The sequence below is a fragment of the Lepus europaeus genome, chromosome 11 (genome assembly GCF_033115175.1).
Source record: "Lepus europaeus isolate LE1 chromosome 11, mLepTim1.pri, whole genome shotgun sequence".
NCBI classification, from domain to species: Eukaryota; Metazoa; Chordata; class Mammalia; order Lagomorpha; family Leporidae; genus Lepus; species Lepus europaeus.
The window spans coordinates 74206956-74220388 of NC_084837.1; the positions used below are offsets into that span (position 1 = coordinate 74206956).

At 41.9% G+C, this 13433-nt stretch overlaps 1 protein-coding gene across 3 annotated transcripts in view; it reads right to left on the reverse strand.

Moving 5' to 3' along the window:
• ATOSA (atos homolog A) overlaps nucleotides 1–12393 on the reverse strand; it is a 130780-nt gene extending 118387 nt beyond the window's left edge. Inside the window, exons 1-2 of one of the 3 annotated variants that reach the window (XM_062205949.1) lie at nucleotides 12213–12393; nucleotides 11144–11263 (exon numbers count right to left, since the gene is read on the reverse strand). In XM_062205949.1, coding sequence (XP_062061933.1) covers nucleotides 11144–11159 — 16 coding nt within the window. In that variant the 5' untranslated portion in view covers nucleotides 11160–11263; nucleotides 12213–12393. The other 2 variants (XM_062205948.1, XM_062205947.1) reach the window with 2 other exon arrangements.
• Between the last annotated feature and the right edge of the window lie 1040 nt (nucleotides 12394–13433).

Consider the following 13433-nt stretch of genomic DNA (forward strand, 5'->3'; position numbering starts at 1 on the left):
GATGTTATGGGGACAACTAGGGAATATGAATATCAAGCATATATTAGTTATCAGTATTATGTGAGGCATTTCTTCAGTGTAATAATGGTACTGGGGTACAGAAATAAGTATTTTTATGTTTTGAAGATATATGTTGTAGTGTGATGGTAAATATTTAAAAAGTGGCTACTGGAGGGGGCAGGAAAAAAAATACCCTGGCTTACAGCATTGCCAATAACCAGGGAGTAAATACTGCCACCATGGCTGTTGTTAAACAAGCAACTAGATGCAAAGTTTGAAAGAAAGGTATATAGCTGGTATACCTGGTATACATTTGTATATACATTTCTTTCCCATGTGTTTCTGTCAACTAACACTTGGAATTTCATATACTTTTGTCTTAAATCCATTTTGTTCAAGTAATGGTTTTTCAAAAAGCTAAATTACCAAAACTCTGTAAAAATATTAACTCTCCTATCTGGTATCAGCCAGTTCCCCCTACACCCCCCCCACAAACTCTATTGTCTATTTGTCTTTCCTATTTGTCCCTCTTTCCACTCTATCCTATGTATACAAAGATAAAGCAAAAATGGTAAAATGTTTATAATTATCAAAGTGCACATGGATTTTAATTATATTTATTTATTTAATTTTTGACAAGCAGAGTGGACAGAGAGAGAGAGAGAGAGAGAGAGAGAAAGAAAGGTCTTCCTTTGCCGTTGGTTCACCCTCCAATGGCCACCGCGGCCAGTGCATCGTGCTGATCCGAAGGCAAGAGCCAGGTGCTTTTCCTGGTCTCCCATGGGGCGCAGGGCCCAAGCACTTGGGCCATCCTCATCTGCACTCCCGGGCCATAGCAGAGAGCTGGCCTGGAAGAGGGGCAACCGGGTAAGAATCCGGTACCCCGACCGGGACTAGAATGGATTTTAATTATATTATTCCAAATTTTCTATGGGTTTGGAATTTTTAAAAACTAGATGTAAATTAAATTATAGAACAAGCACAGTAAGATGTTTAAAGAAATATTATGGCAAATTTTCTTTAAAATGAATAGATAATTTTTTGTACATCACTATCTGTTTGTCAGGCATACAAAACACAAAAAGGACCAAAGGCCTTTAGCTTAAACTTATTTTAAGATCAAAACCTTAAGGCCGGCGCCGCAGCTCAATAGGCTAATCCTCCGCCTATGGCGCCGGCACACTGGGTTCTAGTCCCGGTCGGGGCGCTGGATTCTGTCCCGGTTGCTCCTCTTCCAGTCCAGCTCTCTGCTATGGCCCAGGAGTGCAGTGGAGGATGGCCCAAGTGCTTGGGCCCTGCACCCACATGGGAGACCAGGAGAAGCACCTGGCTCCTGGCTTCGGATCAGCGCAGTGCACCGGCTGCAGCGCGCCAGCCACAGTGGCCATTGGGGGGTGAACCAACAGAAAAGGAAGACCTTTCTCTCTGTCTCTCTCTCTCACTGTCCACTCTGCCTGTCAAAAAAAAAAAAAAAATCAAAACCTTAAAAAAAAAAAAAGGAATGGAGCTGGAGTTGCAGTACAGGTTAAGCTGCTGCCTGCAACATCAGCATTTCATATGGGTGTGCCATTTCAAGTCCCAGATGCTCCACTTCCAATCCATCTCCTGCTATTGCACCCAGGAAAGCAGTGGAAGACTTGGGCCATTGCCACCTACATAGGAGACCCAGAGGAATTTCTGGCTCCTGGTTTCAGCCTGGCCCAGCCCTGTTCATTGCAGCCATTTGAGGAGTGAACCAGATGAAGATCTCTTTCTTCTCTGTCACTTTGCCTTTCAAATAAAGAAATCATTTGTTCTTTAAAGAAAAAAAGAATTTTGCCAATATTAAGGATTAAAATTTCATACTGTTATAAATTTAAGTAGAAATGACTCAGTAAATGTGACAAGTCATGATCTCTCTTCACAGAAAAAACTGCTTATTTGATAAAAAAAAAAAAAGGATTTTCTAATGTTAGAATAAACTGATTTATTGTGAATATTTTGCCACTTTTGTTTTATCTTGATATAGACAGATGGGATAGAAGGGATGGATTAAAAAAAAACTAATTCTATCCAAGAACATGCATTTAGTAGATGAGGAAATAAAATACAGAAGCTTCATACTAATTTTAAATGTTAATCCTCAAATACAAAGTGCTTGGGCTCCCAAAAGTGATATGTTTTTAATTACATATAATGGTTGGAATAAATATTATTTATACATTACATGAAGTATGACTAGATTCCCAGGGTGGTCTACCTTTAAAAAAGGTTTTAAAATCCATAATGGCCTTTACTTGCAGCATGATAGAGCAAATCTAAATTCTGGGTCATAGGAGCAGAAGCACCACGCTCCAAATACTGGATCAATCTTGGGTAAACTTCTGAAATAAAGAAAAATGTAATTTTGGGCAACACCTTACCACTCTACATATTCCATCAATATCCTTTTAGTGTCTACCCCTGCCTCAATCTCTTTGCCCTAAAGCTGCTCTAAACTGCTCCTTACTGGGTATCAGCATCTAGAAATAGTTGGCCATGATCCAAACTGCCTACTTTCCCTCTGCCACTGCATTCACATTAAAAGTTCTGTAGTTCAAGGCTGATTTTGATTTTTTTCTTCTTGCATGTTGTAAAAGACTAGGCTGACAGTGATATAATAAGGGTCTGTTGATCCCTTATACCTGTTACAACTTGTTTTTAGAACAGAGTACTGAAACATTCATTTCCTCAGTGCAGCCATTCCACGTTGTGTATCCTTGGAAATTAAGGAAAATATTTACCAAGCCAAACCTGTGCTAGGCATATGCTAGGTGCCAAGCCATCTGTTCTCAGTTTACCTTTCCCACAAGGCTTAGTGTTAATAAGGTTAGAGCAAAAAGAACTACCATTCAGAGAAATTATGTATTTTTCTCAAGGTCATTTGACCAGTAAATGCCAAACCTAGAATTTCAATCTCAGTTTGATCCACAGCCTTAGGGTCTTAACTCTTCTTCCATTATAGCACACTGCTCAAGAGTAGCATCTGAACTAACCAAAATATGGCCATCATTTCAGTACTTTTTGAAAAATGTATGATTAAATATCAACTTATCAATCTAAATGACTTCTGGTTGGTTGAAGTTCAGTTAGGAAACAAGGATGAATTTTTAAAATGCTAAAATTCTCAAGTGTGTGAATGACTATTTTTAGAGTACTCCAACTAAGACTCAGTTGGCTGTACTTGGAAACACCTGGCCCTTTATTCATCTGCACAAATGATCCCACCTATAAGATATCTCTGTCAATATTTGTATAGCATGCAGAGTCTACAAAGTTCTTTGACTTTCACCTGAAGCTCAGAAGCATCACTGGACTGGGTATAGTTTATAGGTAAGAAAACAGATTTGGGGTTGATTCAAGTCACAAAACTGGTGTCAGAGCAGGTCCCCTCTCTAAACTCTAAATCCTTCTACTCTTTTTCCTTTTATCTATCCTACTCCTACTTTCTTGTACTCATAAACCTGGGATCTGCCAATTTACAAACAAATATACACTCAGAGAAAAAGCAATAGGAACAAACTCTGCATAGTGAATGGAGGTCAGAGAGCTTCTAGCAAAAGTTTGTGCACAGATCATCTGTTAATCAAATGTTTATAAACCAGAATCACCAATATCAAAGAGGTTTTGGCTCTTTAATTATGTTACAGAATTTTAGTTCTATTAAGTGAACTAAATGATCAATGAAAAAACAATCTTTAAATTGTAAGCAAATATTTTTAGAAGTATTTAAGAAAGAATTAGGTAGAGTTGGGTTACTAGCCTAAGTCAGAACCATTATTTCAAACAAATCCTTAAATTACAAACTTTCAGTAAAATCATCAGTGACTGCTAACTATCTGTTTCTATGCTATTTGCTCCACAAACATGGACAAACACTTGTTCTTAATTTATTCAACAAATCCATAATGAGCATCTCCTGTGCACCTATAATGCAACCCTCATGTGCAAGACCGTCTGCTGGGTAATGGGAACACAGCTGTGAGCAAGAGCCAATGCTCCTGGCCTCACGGAATTTGAAAGCTGGTTGTACAGACAGGTGACAGGCAAGGAAAAAAATTATTACAAAACCTATAAATGCTATGAAGGAAATATAGGTGGCTGGAACAGAGAATAAAGTAGGACATCTAATTAAATAATATTAACAATAGCGGTTCACATTAATTAAGCAATTTACATAGGAATGTCAAAGAAAACATCTCTCAAAAAAATAAGTAACATTTAAACATAGAACAGAAGAATGACAAGGAGTCACATGAGAAGAAAGGATTTTAGGCAGAAAAAATTGTGTGTACAAGTCTCTGAGTGCTAATCAGACACCTAAAAGGAAGTCAATGGGAATGGGTATGGTGAACAAAGATGCTAAAGGCCTCATCAGAATTTTACTGTATGAGTATCTCTTATGTACCAAGGAAAATGTGAGAAAGTTCAACTCAGATTACTATTGGGAGTTTTGGTATTAGATATGGACTTTCAGTCTAACATTCTGATTGACGACTGGCATTTGTATCCAGTCAATCCTACTTCAATTTAGTAAGAAATTCCAACGTAATTAAGGAACTATTCTGATTTTTCAGTCATTTGAGCAAACAGAAAACTACTTACTGATTGACTTTATTCTATCCACTACAAAAGGACTGTTTCTAGGTACAAGAACTGCACCTTAGCCGGCGCAGCGGCTCAAAAGGCTAATCCTCTGCCTACGGCGCCGGCACACGGGGTTCTAGTCCCGGTCGGGGCGCCGGATTCTGTCACTGTTGCCCCTCTTCCAGGCCAGCTCTCTGCTATGGCCCGGGGAAGGCAGTGGAGGATGGCCCAAGTGCTTGGGCCCTGCACCCGCATGGGAGACCAGGAGAAGCACCTGGCTCCTGGCTTCGGATCAGCACAGAGCGCTGGCCGCAGCAGCCATTGGAGGGTGAACCAACGGTAAAGGAAGACCTTTCTCTCTGTCCACTCTGCCTGTCAAAAAAAAAAAAAAAAACCAAAAAACAAAAAACAAAAGAACTGCACCTTTTCATTAACAAAGTCAGCAGTAAATTATTCAAAGTTTAAAATTCCTAGCATAGAAATCTTCACCCTCAGAAGGAGGGAAAACACTATCATAACTATAAACAAAGTTGACAAGAGCAAAATGAATAAATATAAATGTTCTTTTACAACTACATTTTTTTCTGTGTTTATTCATAATGTGGAGGGTTCAGACACCATGGGTTTCTTCACTGGGACAGTCTGACACCAGGAGACAGGAGTTCTTTCAGGTCTCCCATATGGGTACAGAGGCCCAAGGAGTTGGGCCATCTTCCACTGCTTTCCCAGGCACATTAGCAGGGAGCTGGATCGGAAGTGGAGCAGCCAGGACTCCAACTGGCGCCCAAATGGGATGTTGGTGTTGCAGGCAGAGGCTTAACCTTCTACACCACAGCACCGGACCCAGGTTTCTTCACTTTCTGAAGTCACTCTTCTTATATACACATTAGCCTTTCAATTAACTCTAACTTCCAATTATCTTTTTTCTGATCATTCAAAAAAATGACAGTAGGCAATCCACCAAATTATTTTCTTCTTAGTTGATGATAGCAAAAACATAAATAGGGTACTATTATGTTAATCCCTTTAGCATATGAATCTCAGAAGTTGCACTAAGCTAGCAATTACTTGAGTTACTGATGTGTCCAGACTCATCAACATTAATGGATGATATAAGCCAACAGTGGCCAGCCTTTAACTTGAGATCACAGGGCATACAGCTACAAAACGTGTAGCTGAACTAGCCTCTTCAATTGAGCTTTGACAAATTAAGTGGCATCTTCTTTACAAAATGTCTAAAAGTAACAAACAGTTCACATATGACTATCGCCAACCACTTTTTGAAGTATGCTATGTACATAATTTATAGAATCTTCAAAATAACCAAAGCCCAAGAAACTATTACTCCCACCATTGTAAAGATGAAGAAGCTGGGGCTGACGCTGTGGTGTAGCAGGTTAGAACCCTGGCCTGCAGCGCTGGCATCCCATATTGGTGCTGGTTCAATCCTGGCTGCCCCACTTCCAATCCAGCTCCCTGCTGATCTGCCTGGGAAAGCAGCAGAGGATGGTCCAAGTCCCTGGAGACCCAGAAGAAGTTCCTGGGTTCAGACTGGCTCAGCTCCAGCCATTGTGGCCATTTAGGAAGTGAACTAGTAGATGGAAGACCTCTCTTTATCTCTTTCAAATAAATAAATCTTAAAAAAAAAAAAAAAAAAAAAGCTGAGGCAAAAAAACCAATATACCGCAGTGCTCACCAAGTACCTGTTTTTTCTCAAGCATATCTTTAAAATATCTTCATGATAGTATCTTACCATACTTGAACATAACTTACTACTACCAGTCAGGAGGTTAATAGCATATACTTTAGCTCATTTCAGATTTGGCCTTGCCTCTACATTAGCCATGAAACCTTGGATAAGTTACCACAATTCTGTGACCTAGTTTTACTTATCTATAAAATAGAGATGATGACAGCATATAATTTCAATCATTTTGATTACCTAACATAAAGTACTTGGAACATGGTTTGATGCACAGCGTGCACTAGAGTTAGCTGTTGCTATTAACACTATCACTACCACCTCCACCTGAGAGTTTAGCACAAGACTGTTCTATTTAATCTGGTCAACATTTCATTTCCTTTGCCCCAACATCTGTCATTTCTATTGTCTGGTTTACTCTGGCTGACAATGAACTATTCTTAGCAAGTAAGGAATGCACCTGATTCTCTTGCTACTTTTTTCTAGTCCTTATCAATTCTTTTGTCCTATTTAAGCTACCCAGGGAAGAACTGTTCAACGTTAACCAATAGCAGAATAAAATCCTGCTAAGTTTTTAAGTCACTACAATACTAAGGCTAAGGCCAAAATTTGTAACATAATCAAAGGTTGGGGAGGGGAGGTCCTAAGATGACAACCCTCAATTTTAACCTCAAATAAAATTGTTTGCTATTTTGTTTGTGAAGCAGGTTTTGCAATTTCGACTTAATAATCACAAATGGTCTACAATATGCTTAAATGTGAATTGAAACACCATGTATTAAGTCTTAATCTTTCATAAAATTTTGATAAATTCAGGTACCATTTAAAAATAAACAAAATTAGTAATACATTTTTAACACAATGTAAAATGTTTTAATTATATCCACACAAAAACCATACTTTAGGTTTCTCTTGAAACATATAGATGTAGATATGACATATTATATACAGGACTAGGTCCAAACTTGTACATCCTTCAGTCCAAGATGGAATAACATCGTTTAACCTCTTCGGTGGCCCCGCCCTCCCAAGTAGTGGTATTACCTACTTTATATACCAAGAATGTAAAAATCTATTCCCAGTAAACTTCATCCACCCACATCATCCCCCACATAAATTAAACTTTAATTGCAATAGCAAATGACAGTATAAAGAAATAGATTATACATAGGTATCAAGTATCCTTTTGCAGCTTTTTATTTTCTCAGATAACTATATATTAAAAGCCTATTAAATCTGCTTGAGCCTTGGCAGGTTGAACACTACAAATACAAAACAGAACAAAACAGTGTTAGATTAGCATATGATGATTATTTCCTTACCTCTGCGCAGTATATTTTGCAACTGTCCAACGAATAAACATCTGTAATATTTTATTTAACAAGAGTTATTTAATACCCACTAGGTGCCACTGTCATTATTTCTAACAACTATGACAAGTGGAAATTTCCCCCATTTTACAGATAAGTAAACTGAGACTCTTAGAGATTAAATAATGTGAAAAAAAGATTACATAGCAAGTAAGTAAAGAAACATGTATACACAGATAGGTCTGATTTCAAAGCCTGTGCTGATGACAACATCAAAGACTCATCTTTGGCAACAACACAGGTAATGTTACATAACTAATTAAACTTTTTACAAAATTCTTTATCTGAAAATATGCTATAATGCTGTTGAATATTGTTAAAATACAGCCACTGTGCTATATAATAACAATTATCTCAAAGTAAAATAGAAACTCTCCTAAATGACCTTCACCACATTAGCTAGCAGGACTGACCAGTGCATACCCTCCAAAAAAAACCAAAATGACAGATACTGCTGATACTGAACATCAGTGACTAATAGGGTGTTTTCTATGAACTATAGTGCAAAAAAATTATCTCTGTGGAAACGAATATTTTGGAAAAAATATTCTTATAATTTTCACAAACATACATTGTCTCTTTCTTCAAAAGAAATTCCTACCGGATTATGCACACTTAGACAACTATAAAATTGTGTGGAAAGTCAAAAAACCAATTTTTAAATCATTAAAAATGTAGGATTCCACCCTCAGATTACTCTGAAGTCATACTTGAAAGAAATCAAAACTAGCAATCTTAAGTGTGCATCAATGCTATGGTTTACATAAGCTAGATCACATCCAACTCTAAAAACACAGACTCCACCTCACCCACAGAAAAGGCTTTGACTCTGTTTCAAAAGATAGGTAAAAAATTTAAAATTTTTTAATGCCCCACTTGAACTTCTTCTATTAGCCAATCAACTACCATACCCAATCATGTAGAATAAAAGGCCCCAAGAGCTTATCTAGAAACTTTAAAATTCTGAAATAAAACTGAATTCCACTAATGAAACACTTAGTCTCCATATGAAAATCCACACTTTACTCAGATTCTGAATATCTGAGAGGTTCTCTTACTGACTCTCACTTTATAAAAAAACCTCAGCATTATCTTGTTCTCTAAGGAAGAGACTAAAAGCAAGAAAATTAAATGGAGGCAAGAATAAGCATATTAAAGACTGCTGACAGCAAGGGAACAGCAACAACAAAAAAATCAGACACATTAAAAAAAAGTAGCCTAGAGTGATTTAAGCTAGAGACAAACAAACAAAAAACCCTCATGAACTTAAATATATCTTTAGGGTATTTCTAGATTATGACAGAGTACAAAACTGAAACCCATAAAATGTCCCTTTATCATGAACTAAATGTTAAATTATATTGTCTCTGTACATTCTCTTTTTTTCTTTCTTTTATATATATATATATATAGAGAGAGAGAGAGAGAGAGAGAGACAGAGAGACAGAGAGAAAGGTCTTCCTTCTGTTGGTTCACCCCTCAAATGGCTGCTTCAGCGGTGCGCTGCGCGATCCGAAGCCAGGAGCTAGGTGCTTCCTCCTGGTCTCCCATGCGGGTGCAGGGCCCAAGCACTTGGGCCACCTTCCACTGCACTCCCAGGCCACAGCAGAGAGCTGGACTGGAAGAGGAGCAACCGGGACAGAATCCGGCGCCCCAACCGGGACTAGAACCCGGGGTGCCAGCGCCACAGGTGGAGGATTAGTCTATTGAGCCACGGTGCCAGCCTCTGTACATTCTCTTTTTTAAACAAGAGGGGGAGGAGGGGAAGCATTAATATTTTTGAAAAATCTCCATATATCAGGCTTACAATTAAAAACATTCTTGGTATGTAAAGTCATACATATATATATACTGCACATAATAAGTGTACTTGCAAAAAGCTCGTTTCAGTATTTCTGCACTAGTTTGCTAAGTAAAAGATATTACTTTGGGTACATGAGCATACTGGCTCATGTTATTATGGAATATGATCACAATACTAAACTTGGCGATCCCATGATTTTTACTCAAGAATGCTAAACAAAATTATAATTTTAAAAGCAAAAAAAAAAAAAACTCACTTCTTTGGAAATCTTGATAAGTGTTTTTATTTTCCTTGGTAATCTGTATTAGTATATAACTAAACATTTTATTGTGTTTTGACTAAAAGACATAGTGTGTAAACAGTATTTTTAAAATTGCTTGTGACTTTAAAGCAACATTTAACAACAATCCAAAACAAATAGTGACTTTGATTTTATTTGCTTGTTTATTTTGAGATGCAATTACTGACCTTGGTGCTATTTTTCCAAAGTCACTGATGTAATCTAAAAATCTAAACTTAGCATTGTGCACAGCAACCTGCTCAATAGCAATACACTTGTTAATACCTCATACATACATAGCTGTTGCCTGATTTTAGGTAACAGCCAAACACTTAAAATACTTCGTATAGCTTTCTCCAACTTCTCTCTTTTGTATTTTAATATATATTATAACCAAAGACATGTTTGTACTAGAAAATTTGTTATTTCTAATCATTTTCAGAAAAGATGATAGAACAACTAGTTTAATACATATCTTTTTTAAAAAACAAGCCTCTGATTCATGGGAAAAATTATTATTTCCAATTTTACCATCTCAGATTTAGAATGGACTCAGTCATCTAGTCTAGCTACCCACCAAATACAATAATCCCCTCTTCACAATGTACCCATATCTGGCTTGAAAAGCCCTCAGCACTAACCCATACTAAATGAAGATCTTCTAAAACTGATCCTTGCCATAATTGAGAAGACTGACAAACAAGTCCTTTGAAGTCCTTGAAAAGCACAGTGTATAGGTTATTCTCGTAAATGCTGCGAACACAGGTTTCGAAAGGTAAGCCACATGTACTTACCATTGGCAGTTTCAGTACCCCTTCCTGTCCACACACTTGCAGTGATATATGGGAAGCTGGAGTAGTTTGCAAACTATTGCAGTTTGCTTACAGCACAAAAGTCAGCTAAAGAAAGCAGTTATGTAATACAATAGTTGTCCACCCGATCTTAAGTTTTCTCTTCAATTTATCATCTTCAGACTCTCAAATTTAAAAAACTAGTCTCCTTCTTCAAAGCTGAACCTACAATGACCTTAGCTAAAAAAACGACTTAGTGTAAACCTGAAATGATACCAAGTATTGTGGCAACAGATACACACACTGCTCTTGACAATTTCGTTTTTAAATACACCAGATTCTCTTGAAACTACTGTTTTATAAGCATTTTTGAAGAATGTGTCCCCTCCTCCAAACTTTAACCCTCTCTTCCATATGCCCTTTTCTACCTCACCAGCTGGAATCTGTCACAGAAAACAGATGATCCCATATGACACAAAAATAGTTGATCCTGCGGCAGAATTGGTTTAACACTTCTAAAATGAGGCACAGAGGGGGCAAAAGAAAAGAGAAACAAAAGAAAGAAAAACTCGATTTAAATAAATCATTTACCTCGGTCTGGCTTCATTTTCACATCCAGTTTCCACGCAGAGAGGTGTGAAATACACGTGTGGGTTCTTTCAACAGGCTCGCCGCTGCTGACTCAACGGCTTCTGCTTCGTTTTCAAAATGCTGAAAGAAATGGAAATATAATTAATCTGGTCCTGCTCGAACACCAGGGCCTTGCAAAAACAAAACAAAGACAAAACCAACTCCTGGTGTGTTAGGCCTCTTCCTGGCACTAACTGCGGTGACAGCACCAGCGCAGGTCTGAAAAAAGCCAAACTCCCTCGGCACCGCCTCCCCCATCTCCTCCCGGCCCCGAGCACCCCTTTTCCCCGCCCCAGTGCTCTCCTGGCCAATGTGTCCTTCTCTGACACAGCGTCTCTGAACCCAAGCAGGATCTATTTATAACCTGGAGGTACAGGCAAGAAGAAGAAGAAAGATTCGAGCAACACAAGCTAACTAACCACTCGGTAGCAAACGCTTGTGGGAACAGTGGCACCTCCGCAATGGCTGGCAGGGAAATTCTTCCACCTGGTGCCTGCTCGCAGGAAACTCTTCCAGCCCCCGCCCGCCCGCCCCTCCGCCGAGCTCCGCCCGCCCGGCCTCGGGGCCTCACCTGTGTAATTACCCCCTGGCTAGCCTTCCTGCGGCAGCCGCGGCCAAGTTTACACAACGAGAGGGGCAGGAAGAAACCCGAGTCATCTCCTCACGCCCGGCCCCCAGCCCCAAGCCCAGTCGGCCGGGCTGTCCTGGGTCGCCGCCTCCCACCGCCCAGCGCTCCGCAGCCTGCCCAGAGCTCGGCGTTCCCCGGCGGAGCGCTCGGCCCCGGCTCCGCGCAGCCGGCCCGCCGCGGCCCCCGGATTTCCTTCAGCCGCGCACGACCGAGCGCTGCGCCTGCCCCTCTCCCCGCCACAGAGTTGTTTTCATGGCGCTCCCTCTCGGGCTGGCCCACTCCTCCTCGGCTCGCTCCGTCGACCTCTGCTGACTAACTCGCACTCCTCGCGCGCGTCCCAGTCCCTCCTCCTCTTGGCACTGCCCTCCACCGCTCGCCCAGCGGCTCACATCACACTCCCACCTCAGACTCGCGGCTCCGGCAGGCGCAGGGCTGGCGAGGGCTGAGGGCGGCGCGCGGCGGGCCCCGGGGCCGCGCTAGGGGACCATGGGGGCGCACGACGACGACCAGCCCGACGCGGCTCCCCGGCGCCCCTGAGGCCATGCACCCCCCGCCTCCGCCGCTCCCTGCGCTCAGCCCCTCGCCCTGCTCGACTCGCACCCGAGCCCCGTGGCCCCCCGGGCTTCGCCCGCCCGCCCCGCGACTCTGCCAGCTCCTCGCCCGCCCGCTGTCGCTAGCTCTGGCGCCCCGGCTGCCGGTCCCTCTCGCTCGCCCAGTTCTTTCTCTGCTGTTTGCCCTGTCAAAACACTGCCCGGGTCACGTGTCCCAACAACAGCCAACCCACCGCTCGTCACTTCCTCTCCGGCGGCCTCCTCGGCGCTGGCGCCCAGTTGTTATGGCAACGCCGCCGTGCGCGCCGCGGGTCGCTACTTAGTCTGTCGGGGGCCGGGGTGCTCCACGCAGCTTCCCCGACGTGCGGGAAGGCGCAGGAGAGGCGGCTGGGAGCGCGGCCGGCCGAGCCCTCGAGGCCCGGCAGGCGGTGAACGCCTCGTGGGCGCTCGCCTCCTATAGTCCCGGAACCCGAGCTGCAGGATTAGAGCGCGGGGTAGCTGGGGAGATGTGGTCCGAGGGCCTGCCCCAGACGTGGAGGATAATTATAGATAGTCTCCTCCTCCTGCACCCTGGATGCTGGCACGGAGCTGGGAGCCAGCCCCCAGGGGATGGCAGCGCAGGATGGGACCGGGGTATCCTGTGGCCCACCGCGGGAGGGGGCCAGTTTAAGAACAGCAAGCGCCCCTCACCCCCCAGAGGGTCCCAAATCACTAGGGATTTTAGTAGCCTTAGGAAGCCACGCTTCCGCGGCACTGGCTGCGCTAAAAATAACTTTTACAACTTCTAAAACCCTGACTCATGGGCAAGAGGACACTTTTGACACCGTGTTATTGTTAGGGAGCTGTAATTGTGTTGTTGTGCTCTAACAATGTGACATGATGACATGTCGTGTTGTGATGTTGTGTCATCAGTGCAACACAAACACATGGCAGGAATCTGCTGTAGTTAAAAAAAGCAATCCTAACAGGGCTGCAGCCACTAACCGCTCGGTGTATAGACAAAGTACGCACACGGGGCTCTGAGCCCAAACGGAGCCAAGAAGTACGAAATCTGCATGGCTCTATGTTTTCA